Source organism: Melanerpes formicivorus, unplaced genomic scaffold (genome assembly GCF_026170545.1).
Source record: "Melanerpes formicivorus ecotype bairdi unplaced genomic scaffold, bMelFor1.0.p_v2 SCAF_9, whole genome shotgun sequence".
NCBI classification, from domain to species: domain Eukaryota; kingdom Metazoa; phylum Chordata; class Aves; order Piciformes; family Picidae; genus Melanerpes; species Melanerpes formicivorus.
In genome coordinates this window covers 17,982,941-17,998,375 of record NW_027142361.1, presented here as the reverse complement: position 1 = coordinate 17,998,375, position 15,435 = coordinate 17,982,941, and the positions used below count along the sequence as shown (strand labels likewise).

The window sequence follows — 15,435 nt, the reverse complement described above, 5'->3', positions numbered from 1 at the left end:
TACAATGGCTAACAAACCAAACCCAACACTTTAGTGTATACCTCATCCTTACAAAATGTGCATGTGGCAAACATCCAAAGGAGCAAGTCTCTTCACAGAGAGATTCTCACTGCAATATGGATGAGAGTGGAAGCTTTATATTAAATGCACTATTAAGGGATCCATGCTTGGTTTTAAAGATCCTTTATTGCTGATTTATGGTTCAGAAAAAGTAGTTGTGTGGCAAAAGCGTGGGCTTTAGTAATAGTTTCTGATGTTTTTAGTAGGATTCTTGTTATTTTGCCCATTTTCTGCCTTGAAGTAACCAAACCTGTTCTGTCAATCAGTAAGGCATTGATTGGGTTAATCTTAAGTACTGTAACTCGATCTGTTTACCAGGAAAAAGAGAGGAGAGAGGAGTGTTTATTGAGAATTGTTCTTCTGGATATAAATTATGGAAGCACAAAAGAAAGTTATGCAAAACAAGCTGGAGTATTGTACCTGCCCACTATAAATTAATGGTGAAGTGTGATGCGCTCCAAGTATTGGAAGCAAGTTCCCTGTTGTGTATAATTAGTTTAAGGGATTGAAATAGGATCTGAACTAGGAAAGGGAGTGTTTGAGTTTTTGCATCTGTAACAGTAATCTCCTAGAATCGGAACTAGATGAAAAATCCTTCATGTGCCAGCCATCAATATACTAGATGTGTTATATGCAAGGTTTAGATCACAGTAGATTTCACAGACAAGAGCCTGTGCAATAGCGTTGTTTAGAAAGTTTTCTTGTATAATCAAAACTATGCTGGGATGATTGGAACTTGGATTCTTGCAAATCAGGCATATTTTCTTTGTTTTGCTTCTCTCTGATTGGCAGGAAGTTGCTGTCAAAGAGCAGCTAATGGGAAAAGGAAAACTCTGCCGCAGGAGCCTGAGCTCGCCCAATGTGAATCGGGTGAGTATTCTATGCTGGCCCCTGCAGCATATCAAGGACAGCAAGTCCAAGTTTTCAATCACAGGTCCCTGTGATGTCAGACTCAGTGTGTATAGCAATGAATTTCCTTCTCTTTGACCCTTGTGTTTGTCTGTGCTATTTGGGAGCATGTAAATCCCAAAGTGGAGACAAAATCTGCTTCATCATGCAGGCCAGTATGCTTGGAAGCACCCACACAAATCCAGACTGTATGAAAAAGCAACATTAAAAAGAACTTCTGTTGTGCTTTGGTTTTTTTTTTGTTTGTTTCAGATTGCTTGTTTATTTGTTTGCAGGTTTTGGGGTTTGTTTTAGTTTTTGGAGGGTTTTTTTCCTGAAAACTAGGGTTTGGTTTTTTTCATGTATCTATCAAGTTGGAGACTTGTTTTTCTTCTCTTTCTTTAGAAGCTTTGAAAGCAAGTTACAAATATTTACTGAACTTAAGCTTTGTGATGGGGTTGTGCCTAAGCAAGATGAGTCTTCTGTTGTCCAAAATTTGAAAATAAATCCTTTGGTAGAAGTGGTAACCAAACTTGTCAAATTCTGATTCATTCTGGGCCAGTAATTGGGATTTCACCTTCACCTCTTGGATTTTAGCTGTTTTACCCACAAAACCATTTCTTTTCACCCCTCCTCGTGTCTGTCAAGAGGCATATTTATCAGTTGTTTAACTTTTTGTTCAGAAAACAGGTGGAAAAAGTTTGTATCATCTTTTGCATCTTCCTTAGTGTCCAGCCCGTGTCATCTGCAGAGGCCCATTGTCATTCTCAGTGCTCTATTCCCATAAGACTCTTTGTAACCTTTCCTTTTCAACCTTTGAGGGAAGTTTAAGTTGAAATGGGTGTCCTCAGTGTTGTGTGTTCATCTTCTCATACCCTTGATGATCAGAGGGCTGGAGCACCTCTCCTATGAGGACAGACTGAAGGAGTTGGGGCTGTTCAGTCTGCAGAAGAGAAGGCTCCGAGGTGACCTAATTGTGGCCTTCCAGTATCTGAAGGGGGCCTACAGGAAGGCTGGGGAGGGACTTCTCAGGATCTCAGGTAGTGATAGGACTAGGGGGAATGGGATGAAGCTGGAGGTGGGGAGATTCAGGCTAGATGTGAGGAGGAGGTTCTTCACCATGAGAGTGGTGAAACCTTGGAATGGGTTGTCCAGAGAGGTGGTTGGGGCGCCATCCCTGGAGGTGTTTAAGAGCAGGCTGGATGAGGCTCTGGCCAGCCTGATCTAGTGTGGGGTGTCCCTGCCCATGGCAGGGGGGTTGGAACTAGATGATCCTTGTGGTCCCTTCCAACCCTGACAGATACTATGATACTATGATAGTAAATAACTCTGCTTGTCTTAACTATTTCAGCTTTCTGCAAGCCGCCAAGATTTAGCACCCCTTTATAATCTGAGCAGTAACCGGGTAAGTATCTGCAGGTCTCCTGGGAAATCATCACTCTGTCTGCAGTGACTACACTGTACCAGTTACAGTGGCATAAATGCAAAATTCCTGTAAAAGGACACATCCATGTGCTCCCTGTATCCCTGGGACTACTGCTAAGACATTCTAGCTCTGGATGTGCTACAAAAGATTTGTTGGAAAGCTCTCAGGCCTTTGTCAGTCTGCTGCTAACTGCTGTGGGATGTACAATGGCAGACTAGACAAGATTAAGTATACCCAGCCCTCACACAGGAGTGCATTTTGCAGTGGAAATTTTCTCATTTTTAAGCTTTGGAGCTCTTCCAAATCTTTCACCTGGGTGGATGCAAACCTTCTGGGTAAGGGACAAATTTGGGTTCATATTTAAGCATAGGTCCACCTCTAGGACAGAATAGAGGCTTTTGAAGATAGTCTTTGACCTTCAGAGGGAAACCAGCAGTCCTAAGCTTGTGGTGGGTGATAATTCAGGCCATTCCACACCTTAAAAAACCCCACAGTATAGATCAAAAGCATTTCTTTAAAAAGTGAAAGATTAAATTTAAACTTCTTTTCCAAATCCCAGATAAACTGAAGGGTCTTCTTCTGAGATATTCTGGCCAGCAAGCCTGTAGTAATTTTAAAAGGGAGAATCTAGTGGTGACAAGGCATTTTAATGCATAATGCAGCTGCACAGAATAATAGAATTTTTATGTAGTGCTCTAGCATTGGCTGCTAAATCTGCTACATCTTATACATGTAGAGAATGCTAAAATATCTGCAGGTGATACAGTGCTTACAGCAACTTCTGTTTTCTGGAACATTTCATTATTATAGGTTTTAAAGTGAGAATTAAAATCCAGAGTTCTTAATGATTTCTGTTTTTCTCTTCCCTTCCTCTCAATGATTTCTCTCATTGCAAGTTTCAGAGTCTAAAGGTCCCAGCAGAGGTAATGCATTAGGTCCACCTAATGAGTGGGATAATAATTTTATCTCACTATAAAGTTTATTTTGCTGACTTACTTCTACTTTCTTCTTTGAAGATGCTGCTGCTGGTGTCTCTTTTGCATAATACACAGCAAATAAGTTTTTCCATTGAAAAGCCTATCATCAGTGCATTGTGAGACTGGTGCAAATGAGAGAAGTGTCTCCTCCTTGGGTCTATCTTATGCTTTATTACAGAGCTATAGCTATTTAAGGCCATTTCTCACAGTTCTCTGGACAGGGTGAAGTTATTTCAGAAATGACCCCATTTTAGCTCAGAAAAAAAAAAGAGACGAAAGCAAGCAAATATTTGCCAGTCGTGTACATTAGCCTGGAGATGAGGTAAATGTTGAGAGTTTCTTCCAAATCTTTACGACTTCAACTAGTTCAGTGTTAACAGCTCTTCACTTCTATGAAAGAATGATTTAAAACTAGTACTGGGCCAATGAAAAACATGTTTATGCTTGATACCATGTTAATGCACTCAGACTAATGCCTCTGTCCCCTTAGTTGTGCCAGGTTTTGGTTAACCAGAGTTAATTGGTAGTGGTTTGCATGAGGCTTTGTAGCTCTTCACCGTGGCTGATGTAGCTGTTAACAAACTGCAGTGCTGTAACATGGTGTTGAGGTTGTGTAGCTTTACCTCCTTGCTTGCAGCTTTCTTCATGTTCAAGGCACTTGTTACTCAGGACACTGAGGGCGCAAACTCCCCTGTTAGGAATGTCAGGTTTCATAGTTTCATTCAGGGTTGGAAGGGACCACAAGGATCATCTAGTTCCAAACCCCTGCCATGGGCAGGGACACCCCACACTAGATCAGGCTGGCCAGAGCCTCATCCAGCCTGCTCTTAAACACCCCCAGGGACGGGGCCTCGACCACCTCCCTGGACAACCCATTCCAGGGTCTCACCACTCTCATGGTGAAGAACTTCCTCCTCACATCTAGCCTCAATCTCCCCACCTCCAGCTTCATTCCATTCCCCCTAGTCCTATCACTACCTGAGATCCTGAGAAGTCCTTCCCCAGCCTTCCTCTAGGCCCCCTTCAGATACTGGAAGGCCACAATTAGGTCACCTCAGAGCCTTCTCTTCTGCAGACTGAACAGCCCCAACTCCTTCAGTCTGTCCTCATAGGAGAGGTGCTCCAGCCCTCTGATCATCCTTGTGGCCCTTCTCTGGACACATTCCAGCACCTCCACATCCCTCTTGTAATAGGGGCTCCAGAACTGGACACAGTACTCCAGGTGGGATCTCACCAGGGCTGAGTAGAGGGGGAGGATCACCTCCCTCGACCTGCTAGCCACACTTCTCCTGATGCAGACCAGGATCTGATTGGCTTTGCGGGCTGCAAGTGCACATTGAGAGCTCATGTTGAGCTTTTTGTCCACCAGCACCCCCAGGTCTCTCTCCTCAGGGCTACTTTCCAGCCAGTCACTGCCCAGCCTGTATTTGTGCCTGGGATTGCCTCGACCCAGATGCAGGACCCTGCACTTGCTCTTATTGAACCTCATAAGGTTGGCTTGTGCCCACCTCTCCAGCCTGTCAAGGTCCCTCTGGATGGCCTCCCTTCCCTCCAGCATGTCTGCTGCACCACACAGCTTGGTGTCATCAGCAAACTTGCTGAGGGTGCACTCAATGCCACTGTCCATGTCACCCACAAAGATGTTGAACAAGACAGGTCCCAGGACCGATCCCTGAGGGACTCCGCTTGTCACTGGCCTCCACTGGGACATGGACCCATTGACAGCCACTCTTTGGGTGCGGCCATCAAGCCAGTTCCTTATCCATCTAGTGGTCCACCCATCAAACCCATGTGTCACCAGTTTGGAGACCAGGATGTGGTGTGGGACAGTGTCGAAGGCTTTGCTCAGGTCCAGGTAAATGATATCAGTTGCTCGCCCCTCATCTATTAATTTTGTCACCTGCTCATAGAAGGCAACCAGGTTGGTCAGGCAGGATTTGCCCTTGGCAAAGCCATGCTGACTGTTCCCAATCACCTCTTCACTATTCTTTTGAGCGAGTAGTGACTCCAGGAGGATCTGCTCCATGATCTTTCCAAGCACAGAGGTGAGACTGACTGGCCTGTAGTTCCCTGGTTCCTCCTTCTTACCCTTTTTGAAGATGGGGGCAATGCTTCCCCTTTTCCAGTCTGTGGGGACTTCACCAGATTGCCATGACTTTTGAAATATAATAGAGAGGGGTTTAGCAACCTCATCTGCCAGTTCTCTCAGTACCCGTGGGTGTATCCTGTTGGGTCCCATGGACTTGAACACTTTCAGGTTCTTCAGGTGATCACGAACCTGATCTGCACTTACAATGGGCAGCTCTTCCTCCCCGTCCCTGGCTTTGTCTTCCATAACATAAGGAGTGTGGCTAGAGGCCCTTGCAGTGAAGACTGAAGTAAAGAAGTTATTAAGTACCTTAGCCTTTTCCTCATCACTTGTGACCATGTCACCATTTTCCTTTCTGAGGGGGCCCACACCTTCCCTAGCCTTCTTCTTCCCATTAATATACCTGTAGAAGTTCTTAGTGTTCCCTTTAACCTCCCTGGCTAGATTCAATTCAAACTCTGCTTTGGCTTTCCTAACCAGGACTCTTGCTGCTCAGGCAGCTTCCTTATATTCCCCCTGTTCTGCCTGTCCTTCTCTCCACTTCCTGTAGAGTTTCCTTTTAAGTAATAGTGTGTCCAGTAGCTCCTTGCCCATCCAGGCAGGCCTCCTAGCATTCTTACCTGCTTTTCTCTTTGTTGGTATACAGAGCTGCTGGACACAGAGGAGGTGGTCCTTGAATACTGACCAGCTGTCCTGGGTCCCTCTTCCCTCCAGGGCTTTGTCCCACAACACTTTGGCTATCAGATCCCTGAAGTGATCAAAATCTGCACGCCTAAAGTCTAGGGTCGTAAGCTTGGAATACTTCCTCCTGATTGCCCTGAGGATATTAAATTCAACTGCTTCATGGTCACTGCAGCCAAGGCCGTCTATGAGCCTCACATTGCTTACCAGCCCTTCCCTGTTGGTGAGAACAAGGTCCAGCATAGCACCATTTCTTGTTGGTTCCTCTACCATCTGGAGGAGGAAGTTGTCTTCTATGCAGTCCAGGAACATCCTGGATTGTTGGTGCCTTGCTGTGTTGTCCCTCCAGCAGATGTCCGGGTGGTTGAAATCACCCATGAGGACCAGGGCTTGTGACCTGGAAGCCGCTTCTATTTGCCTATGGAGGGCCTCATCTGCTTGGATCTGCTGGTCAGGTGGCCTGTAGGAGACCCCCACAGTAATATCTCCTTCCCCTGTCCTGCCTTTAATTTTAACCCATACGCTCTCAACTAGCTCATCATCCCTCCCCAGTTGGAGCTCCACTGATTCCAACTGGCTATTGACGTAGAGGGCAACACCTCCTCCTCTCCTTCCCTGCCTATCCTTCCTAAAGAGTTTATACCCATCTATCCCTACATTCCAGTCATGGGATTCATCCCACCAAGTTTCAGTAACAGCCACTATGTCGTGGCATCCCAGCAGCACAGTGGCCCTTAACTCATCCTGTTTGTTGCCCAAGCTGCGCGCATTCGCATAGAAGCACTTCAGCTGGGCTGGCCCTGTCCTCCTCTTGTGCCAAATCCCCTCGGTTTCCACAGAATGTCCTGGTGGATCATTCGTGGCTTGCCTCAGGGTAGCAAGTTGAGAGCCCTTACCAGCTCTCCTTCTCTCTACTGCTGGTGAGCTGCCCCTCTGTTTGTCACTGGCCAGCAGGAGACTATTAACCCCTTCCCCCTTCAAATCTAGTTTAAAGCCCTATCAATGAGCCCTGCCAATTCCTGCCCCAGGATTCTTATCCCCCTCTGGGACAAGTGTGTCCCATGAGTTGTTTTCAGCTCTGGTGCCTTGAAAACCAATCCATGATTGTGGAACCCAAAGCCCTGTCGATGGCACCAGCCCCTGAGCCATGAATTGATCTGTCGGCCCTTCCTCAGTGTTTCCTCATCCATTGCTGACGTTAGAGGGATGGCAGAGAACATGACTTGAGCCCCTGATCCCTTTAGCATTTGCCCTAAGGTTCTGAAGTCTTTTTTAATAGATTGTGAGCCTCTCATTGTTACATTGTCACTGCCCACCTGAAAGACCAGCAGTGGGTAGTAGTCTGAAGGACTCACAAGGTTGGGAATTCTATCTACAACGTCTTTTACTTGGGCACCAGGGAGGCAGCTGACCGCTCTATGAAATTGGTCTGGTCTGCCTATTGGGCCCTCTGGTCCCCTCAGTAGGGAGTCTCCTATGACTATGACCCTACGAGGTTTCTTTTCTGGGTAAGTTTTGATGGCTGGCCTGAGGCAACCTGTCATTGGTGCAGCTTCTGACCTTCTTGAGTCCTCAACCTTACCAATGACCTGTTCCTCCTGCAGAGCCTCATACCTGTTCTGTAACTGCACTGGAGGCAGCGTGCTGCTCACAGTAGCAGACTTTCTTTGTTTGCATTTCTTCCGTCGGGCAGAGACCTGTTCTCATTGGCCCTGCTCATGTGGGTTACTACAGGGAGGTTGAGAGTCTTGCTGCTGGGAAGGTATCAAACTCCCTGTTCCCCTAAGTGTTACCCCCTGTTCTGGTTTAGAAGAGATTACATTATGGGAATCGTCAATTTTCTGCTCGCCATCTCTTCTAGCTCTTAGCCTTTCCACCTCTTCTTTTAGTTTGACCACCATGCTCATCAGATCCCTGACCTGCTCACACCTGAAACAGGAGCTGCTCCCTCCATCCTCCATATCGAGTGCCAGGCTCCAGCACTCACTGCAGCCACCTACCTGAACATCTGCATGCTTGTGTGTGGTCTCTGTTTGGGTGCCCACTGTCCTTCTGTTAGCCTTTGCTCTAGTGGTGACCATCTTGCAGTAACCACCCTCTCCACCCTCTCCACCCGGCTTTTTTTTTTTTTTTTTTCTTTTCCCTGTCAGTAAGAAGGCTGCCCAGGTTGCCCAGGGAAGCTGTGGAGTCTCCAACCACAGAAGTGATCAAAGACCTGTTGGATGGGGTCTTGAGCAACCTGGCGTTGCTCAAGCAGGAGGTGTTCCTGCCTGTGGCAGTGGGGGTTGGAGCTAGGTGATCTTTAAGGTTCCTTCCAACCCAACCTATTCTGTGAAATTCTTAGCACAGAGATCAAAAAAGCACACTGGTGAGATTGGTCCTATCTCTTTCAGCATAAAGGGTGTGGAAACAACTTGATATGCAGAATGTCAGCCAAGTTAGATGTCTTTGTCACTTGCAGAGAAATTTAATGAAAAAGAAGTCTTCTCCTGCAGTCATATATTATAATTTCCCCAGGCATTTGTTTTTATTTACAAGTGATTATGATCTGCTCTCAAATAAGTGGTTTATTGTATCATAACCAGTCACAGAATATAAATACCTAAAGAGCCTGTGTCAAAAGGATGGGGCCAGACTTTTTTCAGTGGTGGCAAGTGATAGGACAAGGGGCTACAGGCATAAAATGGAACACAGGAAGTTCCACCTAAACATGAGGAGGCTGCCCGGAGAGGTTGTGGAGTGTCCTTATCTGAAGAGACTGCAAACATGCCTGGATGCAATCCTGGGCAATCTGCTCTGGGTGACCCTGCTTTACCACAGTGGGTTGGACTAGATGTGCTCTGGAAGTCCCTTCTAGCCCCTGCTTTTCTGTGACTCCGTGGATAGTAACAGCAGCCTGAATTGGGTGCAGACTAATCTGTCCATATTAGGTTCACAGGGCTGCATTTGGTCTCACCTCTATGTTATATCATCTTGCTTAAATGAGAAAAAGGCAATTTTCACTTCTGTTATCTCTTCAGATACAGTTACAGGAGAGCAAGATGAGTTTTATTGCATCTCAAACATCAGCACATCAAGTGATGAAGGGCTGTAGACTCTTAGTGGTGATACAAGATACAGAGCTGGATTTTTACATTCCGGGGTGCTTGTATTGGAAGTTTAAAAATTCAGTTGACTTAAAAGGGATGAATCAGATGCACAAAGAAGGGAAGGCACCTCAGTCGTGTTTTACAGATCTTTTTCAGACTATAATCACATATTGATGAAAAATATCATGAGTTTTTCTTAAAATTCCTTTGCATAGTAGCCATTCTGTCTTCTGACAATCATCCTTCCTTTCCCAAAGGTCCAATACTTGGTAGCTCAAAAACCTTGTATCCAAAAGCCAATGAAGACACAACTGAGCCACTTAAACTTCAGGTGCATTAAGAAGAGCATGACCAGCAGGTTGAGAGAGGTTTTCCTCCCCCTCTACTCTGCCTGAACGAGACCATATCTGGAGTACTGAGTCCAGTTCTGTGTTCTTCAGTTCACGAGAGACAGGGGAACTACTGGAGACAGTCCAGCAGAGGCTATAAAGATGCTGAGGGGACTGGAGCATCTCTCTGATGAGGAAAAGCTGAGAGACCTGAGGCTGTTTAGCTTGAACAAGAGAAGACTGAGAGGGGATCTTTTCAGTGTTGATCAGTATCTAAAGTGCAGGAGTCAAGAGGATGGAGCCAGAGTCTTTTCAGTGGTGCCCAGTGACAGGACAAGGGGCAATGAGCACAAACTGGAACACAGGAGGTTCCACCTAAGCATAAGGAAAAAAAATACTTCCTGTGAGAGCGATGTAGTACTGGACCAGGGTGCCCAGAGACATCGTGGAGTCGTCTTCTCTGGAGAGATTCAAACCTGCCTAGACACGACCCTGTGCAGCCTGATCTAAGTGGCCCTGCTTTAGCAAGGGGTCTTGACTGGATGCACCCCAAAGGTCCCTTCCAATCCCTACTATCCTGTGATTCTATGATTTACTGTGAACCAGAGTTTTTTCACCATTTGGTACTACGTAGATCAGTTTGAATAATCTCTTGTTCATGAAAACAAGTACCTTTTGTCCCAGCTGTATGCTTGTATTTAAGTGCTACATGGTCACCTTTGCCCAAGCCTCTTCTGAATTACTAAAATAATAAAACAAAAGAACTGTTCCTTTCTTTCATGCAGTGGCAGCATTTTAATGGTCTGACAACTTCAAGAAAAGAATTGTTGGCAGGTAAAGCCTACAGATGACTTAGGTAGTGATCACCCATATTTGCTCTAAAGATTTTGTGCATGTCAGTGCTGACCTGAAATCAGTTCCCTGGTGTTTTTTCATGGAGGATGTGAGAAAGAAGGGAAGGTAGAGGAGAAGGAGAAGGTATAGAAATAAAAAACTTTATAAACAGCTCTATATCAAAATACATCAAAGGACTCACATTCTTCAGGTGGCTATTTTTGATTTGTTAAATTAAGTCATTTAACCTCTGTTTGGTCACTTGGCAGAGACCAGATATATTCATGAACTGATGGCTCCTCTGGGCAAATGATTTACAGGCTTTCCTTCTCTCACCACCCTTTGTGATAGAGGCAGGATTCACAGCACTTGAAGTATACCAATTGCTTAGACTTAAACTTTAAGTACTTCAGTTAGTGAATTCACAAAGCAATCATGGGAGAGTGCTATATAACATGTATATGTGAAACCTGGGAACTTCATCAAGTTAATATAGTTAATATTTATTCTATTTTTTTTCTGGGTTTGTGAGACTGAGATAAGTTATCTTTCAATCCAGTTTAGTATAATCAATCATTCATGAAATACCTTTTGCCTCTGCAGGCTCTTCACACAACAGTTGACCCTTTCAGTTGTCTCCAGTATTTTCTTTTATAAATATTTCTCCACTTTTTGCCCTGATTTACCCATGTTTTAATAGTTTGCTGTTTTATTAAAGTTGAAGCTCACATTAGTGTGCCCTCATGGCCAAGGCCAATGGTCTCCTGGGGTACATTCAGGAGAAGTTGAGAGAGGTTCTCCTCCCCCTCTATTCTGCCCTAATGAGGCCACATCTGGGGTCCTGGATGCACTTCTGGGCTCCCCAGTTCAAGAGACACAAGGAACTACTGTTGAGAGTCCAGCAGAGGGCTATGAAGATGCTGAGGGGACTGGAGCATCTTACTGATGAAAGGCTGAGAGACCTGGGGCTGTGTAGTCTGGAGAAGAGCAGAGCGAGAGGGGATCTTCTCCATGTTTACTGATATCTGAAGGGCAGGTGTCAAGAGGCTGGGGACAGACTCTTTTCAGTACATATATTTAATACATGTCACATTTATCCATTTGTCTTTACTACGTGAGTCATTATCATAAGACCCAAAAGTAACATGAATCAAGTGTTGCTTATCCTCTAGAAAAGAAGCCTTCAGAACTCTTCTGTAGTTCTTTTCCTTAACCTAATGCCAACATCTATCAGGCTGATGGCAGATGAGACAGGAAAGCAACAAAACCGAACTCTTCCAGGATTGACTGAGTATTGTGATGACTTCCCACCAAACAGTCACCTTTTTTTATCTCCTTCAGCACCTCTGAACTGGTGCATCCAAAAAATACTGAACTACATTCAGATTTTTTGCCCATCTTTTCTCATTTTTTACTCTTCTGCAAACTAACCCATCAGTGGGAACCACAGAAGGAGACTTCAGGAAACATTTCCCATCCTGAAGGGGAAAGGCAGTCTGAGCATTGTCTGAAGTCGTTGGGCTGTTTCTATGCTGGCTTTCAATGTCAGCTGCTGTGCGTGGAATTATCAAAATGGCAGGAGAAGAAAGCATTCTCTGAAGTATTTTGAGAAGATCTGAGTCAATCAAGATGCATGTGATAAGGCTTCCTGAAAGAAACCTGCACTAGTTGAAACACAAGACTGTAAAACGTGAATAAGTGTTTTTGGGGAGTGTAATAGGAAAGACTGCTTCATAGAAGCATTTTGTGGAAAGAATTCTCTGGACACAGGCATGACTTTTTGATGTAAGACATAAATGTGTTGCAGGTCAAAGATAATGCTTAAGTTCAGGGCTTAAAGTTTGGGTAGAACAGCTCTATCATCTGTCCAGATAGAGCAGGAAGCTTTCAAGAAGGGCTTAAACACCAAAGTCTCCAAAATACAAGACTAAACAAACCCCTGGTATTACTCCTAGTCCCAGCCTGGGTTATATCAGTTTTGACATCCAGGATGGCTGCCTTCAGTGAAGTCAGACATCCATTAGTCTTTAGGTATCCCAGATGTTATTTCACAGAAACAATGCCTGTTGTCTCTACATCTCATAATACAAATGTTAGCTAGCTAGTTGAGGTCTGAAAATGGGTGCTGTGTTGCAAAAGCACAAGTTACTTGCTATTCAAAGCAGGAGAATTTCTATGAGACTAATATCGATCCAAATGGAAATTACTCTTGCTTTGGGCTGCTCAGTGTGACCTTCCACCAACTGGAGAAATCTGTTCCTCCTGTCCTGGCTTATTTATTATTTGTGAAATATTAATGACTTTAGGTTACAGTTAAGATTAGTTTAGCCGCCTGTCAAGTTTTCTATTCAAGGTTGGGTAATTTCCTTACATCCAGCAGCACAAAGCTTTTGGAAGAGGCACATTTCCCACTTTTCCTCCAGGAAGAATACATGAAAGTTTTGGTCTGGCATGTAGAAGATCTGTCCATCCCTTGTGACTCTTTTCTAGTATGTTCACTGTACCATCTCATCTCTCTTTTTGTTATGTCTTTTAAAAGAACAAGCAAGATTCAGATACAGATACAGTATAATCCAAACAAGTACAGATCTTGTACCAGCTGAAGCATAACTCTTTAACAGAAGTGGGATCAGACTTCAGTTTGGCTGGGAATGTAGTTTGTAGTCTGAGGGAACTCTACTCCCTGAACAGGACACCACTTTTCCACAAGACTTTGAGACTTCTTGTAGTGTTTGTTTTCATCCACAGACTCTTAAATAGATTTTGAATTGCCTTAAGCTCTCTTATAAATTAAGTAAATTAGCACCAGGTAGCTTTATTAGAGCCTAGTCTTCAGCAGTGCAGGGGAACTCCTTCAGCAAACATTGCTGCTGTACCTGTATCAGATGTTTGCAGGACAACCACATGGATTTCAGTACCTACCTGAAATGAGTACTTACACCTAACGTGGTGGCCAGTTTGGTGAAGCAATATTCTGTCTTATATTCATGTGAAACTTTCAGCAGAAGCACCCTCTTCCAGCCAGCCACTTACTGTAATCACTGCAGACAAATCTGGAAACTAGTTTACTTTTCAAGATGATAAAGTTTGGGAAAAAAACCACAAATTTGCCACATAGATTCTTGCCACTCGTGCACTGGTGTGAAATACTTGCTTGGAGATTCTCTGTGTTAGCCAAGAGACTTTGTCATTGAGCCAGCTTCTGACCTGTAAGGTTGAGAGGAAACTTGAAAATTACAATGGACCTTTGGAAAAGTGAGAGAAATCACACACCATTTGCAGAATAATTTTACCTCCCTTGGTATCCATGTGAAAACCCAGCTAGAGAATCCAGGAACCCTGGGAAGATAGATGGCCTCCTATCTTCTTACTCAGTGTTTCTTCCTCCCTCATCTGCACGCAGGTCTGAAAATTGCCATGTTTCATATGCACTGATCATGTCAGAACACTGACCTGTACTTACTTAATGTATTTCTGGCTGCTGGTGTCTGCAGCTCATTGTGATGTTTTCCACCTCAATTTTCCACACTGTTTAAAAAAAAGTTGGCGTACCACACTTGCTTCTGCTTGTGGTGATCAGCTCATCTATTATCCTACCCTAGTGTCGTAGGGTTGGGGGAAAGGCCAGGCCCTTTCCCCCCCCCGTGAGTAGAGGGAAGAAAATTGGAAGGAAAAAAAAATGCACAGCCGGATTAGCGAAGGAATGTGTGCTGTATATTTACAAAGCAGTTTAGGAAATGCAGGTTTATGTACAGAATTTACAGTATTTACAATATATACAGAAATATACAACAAAGTAGCACAGAAATGAGAGTTCCCTCCTCTGCTGAGGGGGGTTCCCCACCCCTGCTCCCCCTTCTCTCCCCCTTTCCCCAGAGAGGGTTAGAAAGAGAGAAAAAGAGCAAATGTTAAAAATGCTTAAAAAGCAGTTAGGCGGTTATGTGTTAGAAGAGGCCTTATCTTATCAGTCAGTCTGGCCAAAAGCCCAGAAAGCTGCGAGCTGCAAGCCACCGAAGGAGGGGAAAAAAGACTGACCAGAAAACTGCTGTACTCCCAGTTCAAAAGGTGCTTCCTCCCAATCTACCAATGAAATTAGTTTGGATCCGTCTTTCGTTTACAAACATTCCACCACAATGTCCCCTTCCTTAAAGGGACAGCCTCAAACGGTCACACCTAGACACTAATGTCCACCCTTTAGGTCTTTAAGTTCATATTCCTTTTCTTATTCAGAACTCTGTCTGTCCTCACCCCTTCTTTCTGACATTCTCTATAGCCAGATCTTGCTTGTGATGGCTTCCTGAGCAGACACATAGAACATTTAGGAATTTGGAGCAGACAGTGCTATTTTATTTTCATCTGGCTGTAACTTTTCACTTGGTTGTAACTTTCAAAACACAGCTGTGCAGTTGAGTGAAATACTATAGCTTTGAGGTCTATACATAGACTTTTAATGTGCCTTGATGCTGGTGGGAGCTGAGGGTGCTTATCTTTGCAGGGCTGGGTGCTTCAACTAAAAATGTCTCTGGGGAAGGGTCTTTCCTCAGCTCTGCACGTTCTGAACTTTGCAAAGGGGCTGTGCAGGCTGGCATGGTGTATAAATATTGCTGTACTCTTGCTGGTGTGCTAACAGTGAAAAATACACCTCTTTATTTTTTTACCTGTAGGGCCGATGGGAGAGTCAGCAAGATGTATCCCAAGGTGCCACAAATTCCAGTAGAGGCATTAGTCCATCTCGTACCTCTCTGCCAGGCTCAGGGCAGCAAAACCACTCTCCTGATCCAGGTAAGGGCTTTCCTAAAGTTTTCCTAGAAATGGAATGAAGTTACCACAGCTCCTGAATGTCAGATAAAGCTGAGCTGCTTTCAGAGATGCAAGGAAGATACAAGGAATAAGTTTTTTACAGTAAGGGTGGTGAAACATTAGAATGGGTTGCTTGGAGATGTGGTAGAAAACCCATCCCTGGAAACATTCCAGGTCAGGTTGGGCAGGACTCTGAGTAACCTACTCTAGTTGAAGATATCAGGATTGATTTAAAGGTCTTTTCCAGACTAAATGATTCTGT

General features: G+C 44.5%; 1 protein-coding gene across 2 annotated transcripts in view; it reads left to right on the top strand.

Annotated features, from left to right (window-relative positions):
* KIF13B (kinesin family member 13B) overlaps positions 1-15,435 on the top strand; it is a 230,241-nt gene that overhangs the window by 195,101 nt on the left and 19,705 nt on the right. The window contains exons 34-37 of one of the 2 annotated variants that reach the window (XM_068143211.1): positions 853-930; positions 2,300-2,353; positions 3,277-3,297; positions 15,038-15,155. In XM_068143211.1, the coding sequence (XP_067999312.1) occupies positions 853-930; positions 2,300-2,353; positions 3,277-3,297; positions 15,038-15,155 (271 nt within the window). Of the gene's footprint in view, positions 1-852; positions 931-2,299; positions 2,354-3,270; positions 3,298-15,037; positions 15,156-15,435 lie in introns of both variants that reach the window. The other variant, XM_068143210.1, reaches the window with a different exon arrangement.